Consider the following 13,940-nt stretch of genomic DNA (forward strand, 5'->3'; position numbering starts at 1 on the left):
ACGTTTCGGGCAAAAGCCCTTCATCAGGAATAAAGGCAGTGAGCCTGAGGCATGGAGAGATAAGCTAGAGGAGGGTGGGGGTGGGGAGAGAGTAGCATAGAGTACAATGGGTGAGTGGGGGAGGAGATGAAGGTGATAGGTCAAGGAGGAGAGGGTGGAGTGGATAGGTGGAAAAGGAGATAGGCAGGTTCGACAAGTCCGGACAAGTCAAGGAGACAGTGCTGAGCTGGAAGTTTGAAACTAGGATGAGGTGGGGGAAGGGGAAATGAGGAAGCTGTTGAAGTCCACATTGATGCCCTGGGGTTGAAGTGTTCCGAGGCGGAAGATGAGGCGTTCTTCCTCCAGGCGTCTGGTGATGAGGGAGCGGCGGTGAAGGAGGCCCAGGACCTACATGTCCTCAGCAGAGTGTGAGGGGGAGTTGAAATGTTGGGCCACGGGGCGGTTTGGTTGATTGGTGCGGGTGTCTCGGAGATGTTCCCTAAAGCGCTCTGCTAGGAGGCGCCCAGTCTCCCCAATGTAGAGGAGACCACATCGGGAGCAACGGATACAATATCATTTACTGTCATGCTTTCCAGCATCTGCAGTCATTGTTTTTACCTCACTATCCTCCATATGCCTATCCAATGCCCTATTAATTGCCTATAAAGAGGGAGAGTCCATCACTGCTACTGGCAGGGCATTCCATGAACTCACAACTCGCTAAGTAAAGAATCTACCCCTAACATCTGTCCTAAACCTACCTCCTCTGTGTGGAGTTTGTACTGTGGGAGGAATCCAAAGAAGACTCTATGTGCAGGTTAGGTGGATTGGCTTTGGGAAATGCAGGGTGATGTGGATGGGATGCTCTTCAGAGGGTTGGTGCAGACTCGATGGGCCAAATGGTTTCCTTCCACACTGTAGGGATATTCTGAGATTGATTCAGTTTGTGGAAAGGGGACTCACTCTGAAGTAGAGTCATTAGCAAACTCCAAACAGTTAACTCTATTTCTTTCTCCTCAGATGCTGCAGGACCTACACAGGTTCTTTCCCCCCAGCGCTTTCTGTTTATATCCCACATTTACTTCTCAGACTTTCTCACTGAAGTCCCTCACATTTACGACATGATCCGCCTCTTTCTCTGGTGAACGCCACCCACGCGCTGCGTCTTCTTCAGGCACTTTATCCGTCACTTCCGGTCCCAGGGTCACGGGCGGGCGGAGTTCCGGTGGGAGCGGCGCGTGCGCAGTGGGGTTTTGAGCCGGGTGCCGTCACGGAGGAGAGCAGGCCCGGGGTCTGAGCCTGGGCCTGGAGTTGGGAGGGAGGCCGGACAAGCAGACAAACAAAGGGTGGTCACGATGTCGTCCAGAAGCCTGCGGAAGTTACGCGGGGAGCGGATACAAGAGCCGCTGAAGCACTTTGTCGACCAGGAGGAGGAAGAGGAGAAGCCGCTGGAACCCGCTCCAACTGGGAAACGACGGAGGAGTAGGAGAAATAAAGCGGCAGCTGGAAGTCTGCCCCAGCTGGTGAGGGGCCACAGAGGAAGGGGAGAGTGACTGACGGGGAGTTCGCTAATTCGACACAAAATTGGCTTCACGGTGGGAGACGGGATGGTGATGGTGGTGGAGGGTTGTTTTTCAGATTGGAAACCTGTCACCAACGATGTGCCGCAGGAATCAGTACTCTTCACTTCTTATAAGTTTGTCATTTTATAAAAAAAGCGACTTGGATGAAAATGTAGGGGGCATAGTTAATAAATTTGCGGATGGCACCAAAGTTGGTGGTACAGTGGACTGTCGATGCTATCTAAGATTACAGAGGTTATGATTAATGGACTGAGGAGTGGCAGACGGAGTTTAATTTAGGTAATGTGAGGTATTACATTTGTTAGTATAAACATGGACAGGACGTTTACAAATAATGGTAGAACTTTGGGTAGTGTAGAACAGAGACCTAATGGTTCGAATGCATAATTGTTTGAAATGTGTCACAGTTAGTCAGGGTGGTTAAAATCCATTTAGTACATTTGTCTTTAATGCTCAGATCTTTTGAGTGTAGAAATTGGATTGAAGTATTGAAGTTGTACAGAACGTGGGTGAGGCCTCATCTGGGGGAGTGCTGTATGCAGTTCTGGTCATGTTGCTCTAGGAAGGATGTTATTAAACTGGAAACAAAAACAAATTGCTAGAAAGGCTCAGCACTTCTACCAGTATCTGTGGAATGGAAACTTGTTCTGATGAAGGGTCAGTGAATCTGAAGCGTTAACTGTTTTTTTTCCACAGATGCTGCTAGACCTGCTGAGCTTTTCCAGCAATTTCTGTTTTTGTTTCTGACTTCCAGCATGCACAGTTCTTTCGACTTATATTGTTAAACTGGTGAGGGTTCAGAACAGATTTACCAGGATGTCTCTGGGAATGGAGACTTTGAGTCATAAAAATACACTGGGACCTTTTTTTTTGCTGGCTGAAAGGGGTTGAGGGGTGACGTTGTAGAAGTTCATAAAATCATGAGGGGCATAGATAGATGAATAGCAAAGGTCTTTTCCCAAGGTGGGACAAAGATTTAGAAAAGACAAGACGGGCAACTTTTTTCATAGTGTGGTTAGTATGTGGAATGAACTGCCAGAGGAAGTGGTGGTTGCAGGTATAGTTAGAATGTTTAAAAGACATTTTGGATAAAGGGATGAATAGGAAAGGTTTGGAGGGATATGGATCAAATGCATGCAAGTGGGACTAGTTTAGTTTAGCAAATATTGTCAGCTTGGACTGGTTGGACTGATGCATCTGTTTCCATGCTGTATGATTAAGCTTTTTCTTGTTTTATGTTTCTGTAGAAAAGTGAAGCTGATGGTGAGACTGATGCAACTAAGGAGAAACATCTTATAGAGGAGTCAGATGGTATAAGCCTTAGGCTCAAGGACTCTTCAACTGGGGACACTGATCAAATTGAAACAATGCAGAATATAGAAAATGAAGAACTTGAAAAAGAAAATGAAGAATTGGAAAATGAGTCTGATGTTTTGCAGGTAAAATTTCAGCAACTAAAATTTACAGCACTTGCGCTTCATCCCTTAGCCTTTGAGAAATTGTGTGGTAAAGCATTTGTAGAAACATTGCTTTTAACGGAACAATAACTTAAGTCTGATAGAATTCACTCCAAAACAGAAGAATTTTAGTTTTGTTCCATTATGTCAAATTTAACTACAGTTCATCTGGTATTGCTCATGTGTATTCTGGAACAGGGTGTGTATCCTCGAAGTCAAGGAGTTGTTTAGCCCAATTTGTATCTTAAAGTCATTGCTCAACCTTTTTGAAAACAGTCTGAATGTGTAAGTGAAAAGTATTTTCTTGCAGTAACAATTGACCTGAATTTGCATGTTAAATTCCACCTCGAAGACTTTTTTCTTTATGAAAAAACTTGTTTTGCATCACTGCATGAAAAGCATCATGGATGTGCTTGAAGTTCAAAATGTCCTGTCTTTTCATTGGTATTACTGTTACATCATTGCCTCAAATTCATTTTATATATTTAAAGAGGTACATCATTTGAATTTTTCATTGAAGATGCTGAAGAAACATTTTGTTTTAATTTTCAGACAAATTCACATAACAAACCCAAACGGAAGAAAAAGAAAAAGAAAAACCGCAACAGTACTCCTGATGACACCCAGGTGATGTTGTGTGGTGTTTAGTCAGCTCTTTTACCACAACTAGTTTTTCTATTTGTGAAGTGTAGTATTGAATGAACGTGAACAGAATATTTGCTCACGGTGCAAATCTGTTTAGTCGAAAGTTGTTTGAATTTACAATGTTCGACCTGAATGGGCCATCTTTCTGTTCAATCTTAACAAAAAGTGGAGTTGTCTTTAAATCTTAGTGTTTGTCCTATTTCCAGGAAGTTGTGACTGATGACATTGATAATATTCTACAAGACCTTGAGCGACCCAATGGTTTTCATTACCAAACACGTACTGCCAGTGCAGAATCAAGACCACTGCTCTATGTTGAACATAGGTAAGAAATGAAATCACATTTTGATCATTAAGATTTGTAATGTCTTTGGTTTTTTCCATTTTTGGTTGATTTAAATAGCATCAATTGGTGTATGTTATTGGCTTTTTTGCTAAGTTACTTTCGTATAGGCTATGAGTAAGTGGTAGTACTCTTATCCCAGCATTAGGAAGTTGTAGGTTCAATTTCCACTCTGGGCACTTACACTCAATATTCCATTGATAATGGGTTTATGCAGCTGGGTCAAGGTGCTATCTTTTGTGTAATGTTCAAATGGAATCTTTTTATACTCTTGCGCAGATTTAAAAGATCTCACGTGGCTCCTCTAAGAGGAGCAGGGGGAGTATTCCTTAGTATCACAGTCAATGTCTAACTTAATATCACTAAAACAGGTTATTTCTGATTATCTCTTTGCTGTTTGTGGAAAGTTGCTTTTCCTGTTTCTGATATTAAATTCATCTCGAAATGGTTGTAAAGCATTTGGGAAAACTTGAGATTGTGAAAGGCATAGAACAATAAAAAGCATATCTGTTTATTTCTGTTTTTTATAATGGAGCTGAAATATAGAAGAAGTGTTTCAGAACAAGCAATTCAAAGGATTGCTGCATGTTTTGAAAAACAAGTAACCTGGAACTTAAGACATGCATTGTGTAAATGTGCAGTAATTGTAGTGCTTGTAGATGAATTAAAGCCCGGGGGTTCTGTGTGCAGGTGCAGCCAGGTATAGCTTAGTCTATGAACTGGACTATGAGCATTCATTGATGTTAAAAGCCTTTTGCCTGCCAACAAATTGGTTCTCAGGTAACTGAATAAGTTGTGGCTGGAACAAGATAGAGAGTAGTCAGAGTCATACACCTCAATCAAACCTACCAGACATCCCAAACGGATCTAGTTCCATTTGCCAGCATTTGGCCTGTATCCCTCTTGAACCCCTCCTATTCATATACCCATCCAGATGCCTTTTAGATGCCTCCACCACGACAATGTTTTCACTCCACTAGCACAAGACCTGCCTCATGGTTCTCTGCAGTCAGACATGTTTTAAACTTGAAAAACTTTTCACCTTTCTATCAATTGTTGTAAACTTTGACTTATAACTGATAAGTCAGATTTTTCATAAGTAAACCAACCACCTTGAGTCTCTTGTAAACCAGTAGAAGCATCCAAAGAAAGACGACTGAAAACCAACATTATCATAAGGATCATCTTCACAATTTGTTGATTGGAACCACTGAAATGCCTTCCAATATTCCTCTGCCCATAACCCTATTTTCGCTGTGTGTGTGTGTAAGAGGGAGTTTATAAAGGCATTAGAGTTTTAATTTGTTATGTTATAGCCTAACCATTTGTGACTGTTTCCCTGTAACTAGAGTCCAATTATTTGTAATACATAATACCTGTTAAGTGCAGGAACCTGGTCCATGCTATCATCCAGTATCTGAAAGTAGGGTAAATTGAGGAATTGTGTATTTATTTTAGAAATTTTAAGATTTGTGATGACTCTAGGGGTAGTGATATTTGATTCCCACGTGCTACCTCAGTGAATAGTGACAATACAAATCCTTTTTATTTAATGTTCAGCATTCTCTGTTTCTACTTAATACAAATACGTTTTCATTACCTGTAGGAATCTGAATCCAGAGACTGAACTAAAGAGATACTTTGGAGCTCGAGCAGTTCTTGGAGATCAAAGGTTAGCTAGTTTGTTGTGTAGGTATTGTGAACTGTATTGCTTACATCATGTTTGGATTGTGGTGTTCACAGAATCACAGCAATATTACCGTGCAGAAAGAGGCCATTCTGTCCATCATGCCTGCACTGGCTCTGTTACCTCGTGTCAACCTCCTGCCTTTTCTTCCCTATCTTTGCATGCCATTACTATCCAAAGAGCCATTCCAAAGCCCTCTTAAATGTCTTGATTGAATCTGCCCCCATCACCTTTCCAGATGGAGCATTCCATGGTTTTACATCTCATAGTGTGGTAAAGTTTTCTTACGTCACGCCTGCTTCATTTACGCATCACTTTAAATGAATGCCCCCTCGTTTTTTGCTTATTTTACAAGCAGAAACAGATGCACCTTGTCTATCCCGCAGCCCACTCAATTTTGAAAACCTCAGTCTGATTTCCTCTTAGCTGTCTTCTCTCCAGAGAGAAACTCCCAACCACTTCAGTCTATCCGTAGCTAAAGTTTGTCGTAGCTGGAACAATTCTAATAAATTGCTTTTGCATTCTCTTCAATGTGACTCTCACAACTTTACACAAATCTCCAGGTGAGGTCTAACAAGTGTCTTGTACAAATTCAATATCACTCTCTTACTCTTACAGACTATAAGACATAGGAGCGGAAATTAGGCTATTCAGCCCCTCAAGTCTGCTCTTGTCCTCAGTGCTCTATTAACAATGCCGAGAACATTTTATTCGTAATTTACTGTTCTCTCTACCTGTCCTATCACCTTCAATGATCTGTGCACGTATACACAGGTTCTTCTCCAATACTCCCTATCTTCTATTGTTCCAACCAAAGTGCATCACTTTACTTCTCTGCTTTGAACCTCATCTGTCACCTATCTGCCCACTCCACCAACTTGTCGATGACCTTTTATAATTCTGCACTATCCTCCTCACAACTTACAACTCTTCCAAGTTCAGTGTCATTTGCAAACTTGGAAATTGTGCCCCGCATACCAAGATCCAACTCATTTATATATCTGAAAAAGTAAGGGTCTGTAAAATGATCTCTGGGTAACTCCAGCTCAAACCTTCCTCCAGCCCAGAGTTATGGAATGTAGTCTTGCAATATCTGATTTATGTTTAGTGTGTAATTAAATGTCTCATGTATAACTGAGGAAAATGTTGAAAGGTTTGATTTCTGTTCAAATTATCTTTAATTCTGATTGTTACTTCAATATTCAATACTGATTTTTTTTTCAACTAAAATATCTCGAAATCAGATCAAAGCAACGGCATCGTTCACTACACAGGAGTACATGGCTCACTACGCCAAAAGACACTTGGCCACGATACACCAAAACAGGTAAACTGTATGCTATCTAGCTACCTTTACTGTTTTATTTCATATTGCACAGTGTGGCACAATTTTGAAAGCAGATCGAGCTAGACTCATCACACAGTCAAGATGAATGAATATCCACTAAAATATAAATACTATGACAAAGGAAAGTGTAAAGTGATGCAAATTTTTGAAAATAAACTTTTCTAATGTTTGCTCATTCTTCCCCATCTATCCTTTGCAAAGAGAATTTTTTACAACTATTATTTATTACCAATCATATCCAAAATTGCAATAAGTACAGAACTTAATTCCTGCTTTGTCGCTTTTAGGAATTTCTATGCAGCTGCTGGAGACAAAGAGTGGTGTTCAGTATTTCACCTTTGAACACAACCGTGATTATCAACAGGTTCAGTTCAAGTTCTTGGATGCTGTAGATTCTATGGACCCAAATAACATTCTGGTAGGTCATTTAATAGAGTGTCAGATAAGCAGAAATTAAAGTCGTTGGCCATTCACATTGTTTGTTTGATTTACACAATAATGGCAAGAGAAGATTGTGACCAGTGTGTAAATTGTCTTCAAATATTTCACTATATATATCTACAGTTGTACTGCTGAATCGGGAACAATCGGAATTTTTATAGGCTAAATTTACTCAGCCAGTTGTATTAGCAGTTTGTAAATAGGTTGTTTCACAAGCATTATGCTGTAACAGTTGAAATATTCAATTCATATGCCTATTATTTTGCCATTACTGCAGTTGCATTGAGCAAGCAAGAGCTGAACTTACAACATGTAAACAAAGAGAGCCCCGCATACAGTAACAACTAACCATCAAGAGGCATACGTTAATTTTTTTTTAATTCACTTGTGAAATGTGGGCATTGTTGGTTGACCAGCATTTTTTTGCCCATCCGTCTTTGCCATTGAGAAAGTGGTAGTGAGGTGCCTTCTTGAATTGTTGCAGTCCACTGCAATGGATTGAGTTGCAATGACATTGGGGAGAAATTGGAGGATTGTGACCCAATGAAGGTAAAGAAACAGCAATATATTTCCCTGTCCGATTGGTCTGTGGCTTTGAAGGGAACTTGCAGGCAGTGGTATCCCCCTGTGTCTACTATCCTTGTCCTTCTAGATGGTAGCGGTGGTAGGTTTGGAAGGTGTATGCATCTTTGGCAAATTTCTGCAGTGCATCTTGTATATAATAGCAGTAGTAGTGTGTACCGAGCACCAGTGAAGGGAATGGATGTTTGAGTGTTATGCCAATCAAGCTGGCTGCTTTGTCATGGACGATGTTAAACTTCTTGAGTGTTATTGGAGCTTCATTCATCCAAGCAAGTAGGGATTATTTCATTACACTCCTGACTTGTGCCTTGTAGATGGTGGGCAGTCAGGAGGTAAGATTCACTGAAGTCTTCCTAGCTTTTGATCTCTTATAGCCACGTTGTTTATGTGGTGAGCTCAGTGGTAACACCTAGGTTGTTTGTGGTTGGGGATTTGTGATAGTAATGCCATTGAATGTCAAGGGGCAGTGGTTAGATTGTCACTTATTAGAGAAGGTCATTGCATGGCATTTTAAGTGAAAATGAGGAATGCTGATGCTGGAGATCTGAGTTGAGTGTGTGGTGCTGGAAAAGCCGATCAGGTCAGGTAGCATCTGAGGAGCAGGAGAGTCGACATTTCAGGCAAAAGCCATTAGTGTGGTACTAAAATTACTAGCCACTCTTGAGCCCAAGCCTGGATATTTATTATCCAGATCTTGTTGTATTTGAACGTGGACTCCCTCAGTATCCGACAAACGACGATTAACACTGAGTGTTGTGTAATATTTAGAGAACATCCCCACTTCTGACTTTATTATAAAGGGAAGGTCATTGATAAAACAGCTGAAGATGTTAGGCCAAGGACAATGCTCTGAGGAGTTCCTGGAGCTGAGATGACTGACCTCCAACAACTGCCAATGTCTTCCAAGTGCCAATTATGACTCTGCAGCAGTGGAGAGTTCTCTGATTCCTATTGTTTCCGGTTTTGATCCGTCTCATTGGTACCACACTGTGTCCAATGCAGTCTTGATGTCAAGGACTGTCACTGTCACTCTCGCCTTTGGAATTTAATTATTTTTCTCCATGTTTCAACCAAGGCTGTGATGAGGTCAGGAGCTAAGTGGTCCATGTGGAATCCAAACTGGGCATTACTGACCAGGTGCCGCTTGGTAGCACTGTTGATGACAACTCCATCACTTTACTGATGATCAAGAGTAGACTGATGGGACTGTAATTGGCTGGTTTGGATTTGTCCTGCTTTTCATGTACATGCCATTCTGGGGCAGTTTTCCACATTGTAGGAAAGGGGTGTAGCAAGGGGTGCAGCAAGTTCTGGAGCACAAGTCTTCAGTCTTATTGCTAGAATGTTGTCGGAGCCTAGTCTTTCAGCATCCAGTGATGCCAGCTATTTGTTGATAACCCATGGAGCGAATTGAATTGGCTGAAGACTGGCATCTGTGATGGCCAGAATGGGCCATCCTCTAGGCACTTCTAGCCAAAGATTGTGGTGAATCTTATCAGCTTTATCTTAAAATGTATTGTACCGTTCAAAAAACTAAAGGGAGCTTCAGATTTACAAACGTCTGACTTATGAGCGCTCTTACTTAAGAGTGTAATTTTAAAGACCTGATACACAAATTGTTGTTTCATATTGTCCTGCACTGAGTTAAGAAAAGACGCAAATGGAACCCATTTGCAATGCAGGGAATACTGTATATGACTTTGAAAGTGTTAATATCATTTTGTGGACTCCGAGCCATGAAATTAAAATCACAAAGATTATTACATTGCACTTGTTGAAGGCGTCAATTTTTTTTTTGCTAAAATCCCTGTCCAGTGATATAACTACTTTCACCAGCATTTTCTGCTCCTTGTTACTCCTGATCTCCATTCATCCTGATTTCTGTTTCCTGATCTTGAGAGCCAGCAGTAAATTGGTCAATCACTAATGTCTCTTAACTACATGTGAGTTCAAACTAAATTAAATCCTAATATGAAAAGGAGCTGGATCCCCAATCAAACATGACTCCTCATTAATGAGTCACAGTTGCACAGTCTGGGACATTGACCAACCGAAATTGCTACAATCAGCACAATTGATGCTTCTTTCTTCCCTGACCCTAGACACTGCTACGTGTGAACCCACATCATATTGACTCTCTGTTGCAACTAAGTGACATCTGTCGGATGCAAGAGGATCAGGAAATGGCACGTGATCTAATTGGTGAGAGGCATGCTGTAATTTAAGAACAAAACTGATAATATATCTCCTTAAGAGTAGTCCCATGCCAGTTGGCAGTGATTACTACAAAGGAAAAGTCCTATTTCTGGGTAGCAAACTGTCCATAAACGACACTGATGTTTTGTAGCTGATCATTGTTTATCTATTTTAACTTGACTGAAGTTACTATTTGTTAGCAAATTGGGCTAATCAAATTATCTATGTCTTTAAAAAACTTGTGAATTACCTAGTTGCAGTTTATATAATTTCTTGGTGGACTTACATTGACTGAGAGTTGTAAAATGTTACAACACAGAATCAGATTTCAGCTAAGTCCAAATTGGTGTTTTTCTTGTAAATGTCTCAATCCATAGCAGTTTAACTGAGTTTTAAAAGAACAGTATAGTTTAATTTGAAAATAATTTATAAACATCTCTAATTGTCATAAATTTTCACATTTCGGTCATTTTCTCAATTCATTTCTTCCAGTGCCCCCCTTTTTTTTGTGATCATCTTAAATTTATGTCTTCTCGTTATTGTCACTTTAATTAATTGAACCAATCTCGCCCTGTTTACTTGATCGTAATCTTCATAGTGAATTCATCATCTGATTTTTCTCATTGGCACAAATTGAATCAATTTATAGGAAGTGTGCAGCTACACTTTCATGATATTGGATGTCAAATTACTTTACAAAATCTTAGAGGAATAATTTCTAACCTGTCTTTGAGTTGGGGTGGTTAAAATGCCAGAACATTATAAACATCAGTAAGTTTTTTTTTCTCACTTTCCTCCATTTAGAAAAAGCACTATACTGTTTTGAGAGTGCATTTCATCCAGTGTTTAGCCTGACCAATGGAAATAGCCGATTAGATTATCGGCGAGCTGAGAACAGGTTTGTATGACACTTGTTAAAATGTTGTAGTTTTTCTATAGAGAGCTTCTGTTTGAATAATTAGAAGCTGTATTTATCTGGTGTTGGTTCACTACTGCAAAGAACCAATCTCTTCACCCATATAAACGGTCTAAAATAAAAACAGTAAATGCTGAAGATACCCAATCAGGAAACATCTACGAAGACAAAAACAGAGTTCATATATCTGGTCAGTGACCTTTCTTCATGTTAACTTGGCCTGATCCCACCCTTGTTATCCACACTTACATTCGTAGCAACACAAGGGGATACGTTTACTTGCAGCTGGTAACGGCACAGATGAATTTTAAAGTATAAAACATATTGAACCGAGACAAATTGTTATAGTATTCTATTTAGGCTGACAGTTGAGCAAGAACATGAATTCCTGCCTCACTGAATTGCAAGCCTGTCTTGATGAGATATTGTATGTTATTGTAATCATTTGCTTATTACTCAGCTCAGTGCTGAATTCAACACCCACAGCCACATTCATTCATCCTTCTTCAACTATGCCAATGTTGCATACAGTTGGCACAATGGCATTGCACAAGCAGTTTCCGTCCTACAACTACTCTTCTCCACTTAACCATTTGGGAACCAGAAAATATACATGTTGGAAGGAGTTACATTTGATGACCAGTCCCATTTCTTCATTTGGTGGTATACAATGAACTAAAATAGACCAGAGTTTGCCATTGTCTGTAATTTTTAGCAAATGGAAGGCTACCTGACCTTGAGCCTGCCTTAAGCAATTCTTTTAATGCAGCTTCTGAAGTTTTATTTGGACTTAGTTTTGGGTTAACAAAGCATTTATTAATCTGTACACCACACAATGTGCAATTTTGATTGAATGAACTGAATTAGAAAATAATGCTTACTATGCATGCAATCTTTTGCAATCTGAAGTATAACTTTATAATTCTGGTCTAGCGATTGTATGGCCCACCTTCTCATCACAACAATCATGAATGCTTGTTTTTAACTGCTTAATTAATTTCCTTCATGATACGGATTTACAGATTCTTCCCACTTTATTCTTGCATAGGTCATTCTTCCTTGCACTCTACAAGCATATGATATTCCTAGAGAATAGAGGCTGTCCACGTACGGCACTTGAGTTTTGTAAGCTCATCCGTAGGTAAGAATCAGAAATTGCCTGTGATATTTATCTGTTTAGCTTCCTCACCTATTTGAGCTGAGATCTTTAGGGGAATGTATTGCCAAAATTAGCTTCTGTTGCTGCACAGATACAGATATCTATTGTTGGAGCCCTCATTCATTTACTCTTTATCAATTTTGATGTGACGCTGTGCACTGGAAACTGTGAGCTAAAGAAGACTTTTGGACTGGTTAACCACTTGAGTTAAAAGGAAACAGATCAAACAAGCTTATGTTTATTCATTATGCCAGGCCTGGAGGGTAATTGCATATTAGTTCCTGATCAGAAAGTTTGGCAAACCTGTCATCAGCGGAGATAGCATTATTTAAATAGTTAGTGGAAGTCGTCTATTAATAAGGTCAGCATCTGAGAATTGGTTCCAGCAAGTCTGGAAAAGACATTATGCTCAAGCAATGGCCGATGTTGAATGATAAGTAGAAATTTGTGTGGAGGAAATGGTCAGCCTGTCAGAATTTGAATTGGGTATTGGGTTGCCTGTTCTGAGAGAACAAATTTGACTGTTGATGCTAAAGCATGACGGTATAAAAGCTCCCAGCCTCTCCTCACTTATCTGCTCTTGAAAGTTCAGAGAATATAAAACTAAATTAGTGCTAGATTTATCTAAGTGGACTGTGAAGGTGACTCTGACATCTGAAAATCAGCCAAGTAGTACTCACCTATACCTGTGGAATAAGACATCATGAAAACCACTTAAGTAATCTGACAGTTTTGTTATTTTCTTTCATTTGATCCCTTAAGTACATTTGTTTGTTTATCTCTTGTGTGAATGAGGCTGAAGACAAAGGTTTTTGGGTTTATAGCATAGACCAGTTAGATTACTTTGTTGTTTGATTTTGCTCTAAGGTTATCGTATTGTTAATAAATTGCTAATTCATTTGCTTGACCCTGTAAACCAGTGTAGAGAGTTGATTAGTCGCAAAGTTTGGAAATGGTTATTCAAAACACCTGGTTAGGAACCACTGGGGTCAATTATGAAGCTATTTGGAGGTTCTAGTTTTATTGTTTTGTAGAGTTAGAATGGCTGATTTGGTTCAGTTGTCTGTCTCTCTATCACTATGCTGTAGAATTGTAAGCCTGCCAAGTTTAATTTTTCAGTAAAAATGTATATATCTATGTCTCCACTTTTCCTTGCTGCAAAATAAAAAGAATCTCAAATTGGGTAGAAGAAACCTTTCCTCAGGAGGAAGTTGAAATTTTAAAATGCATTGAAGATTAAAACAAAATCAGTATTTCTGACCATGTCTATTTTAACTGACTTAAAAATGTTAAAGTAGCAGCATGAAAAAAATTCCATGGGTCCTGAAGATCACATTGTTTCAAATGTTAACTGTTATATATCACAAACAGACCTATTAATTTTTAAAAAAATTAGCTTCCAGTTAATCGTTGAAAGAATGTCATGCTTTCCCTTTTTAAAATCTTGACAGGAACAAATGACCAAAACCACTTAATTAAGTACAATAGCTGTTGGCAACTTGAACTTTGATTCCCCCTCCTTTTAAAACAACAGCACCCTGGAGGTATACTTTATATTTTATTGGCATTTAAATTAACACATTTACAAGTGATTCTTATTTCCT

At 39.6% G+C, this 13,940-nt stretch overlaps 1 protein-coding gene across 1 annotated transcript in view; it reads left to right on the forward strand.

The window, feature by feature from the left end:
• Nucleotides 1-1,215: 1,215 nt before the first annotated feature.
• tcf25 (TCF25 ribosome quality control complex subunit) overlaps nt 1,216-13,940 on the forward strand; it is a 30,992-nt gene continuing 18,267 nt past the window's right edge. The window contains exons 1-10 of the mRNA XM_072596105.1: nt 1,216-1,502; nt 2,810-3,001; nt 3,572-3,646; nt 3,871-3,989; nt 5,614-5,679; nt 6,939-7,021; nt 7,330-7,460; nt 10,168-10,267; nt 11,066-11,159; nt 12,226-12,318. Of these exons, the coding sequence (XP_072452206.1) occupies nt 1,335-1,502; nt 2,810-3,001; nt 3,572-3,646; nt 3,871-3,989; nt 5,614-5,679; nt 6,939-7,021; nt 7,330-7,460; nt 10,168-10,267; nt 11,066-11,159; nt 12,226-12,318 (1,121 nt within the window). The 5' untranslated portion in view covers nt 1,216-1,334. The remainder of the gene's footprint in view (nt 1,503-2,809; nt 3,002-3,571; nt 3,647-3,870; nt 3,990-5,613; nt 5,680-6,938; nt 7,022-7,329; nt 7,461-10,167; nt 10,268-11,065; nt 11,160-12,225; nt 12,319-13,940) is intronic.

The sequence above is a fragment of the Chiloscyllium punctatum genome, chromosome 26, assembly GCF_047496795.1.
Source record: "Chiloscyllium punctatum isolate Juve2018m chromosome 26, sChiPun1.3, whole genome shotgun sequence".
In the NCBI taxonomy this organism is placed as follows: domain Eukaryota; kingdom Metazoa; phylum Chordata; class Chondrichthyes; order Orectolobiformes; family Hemiscylliidae; genus Chiloscyllium; species Chiloscyllium punctatum.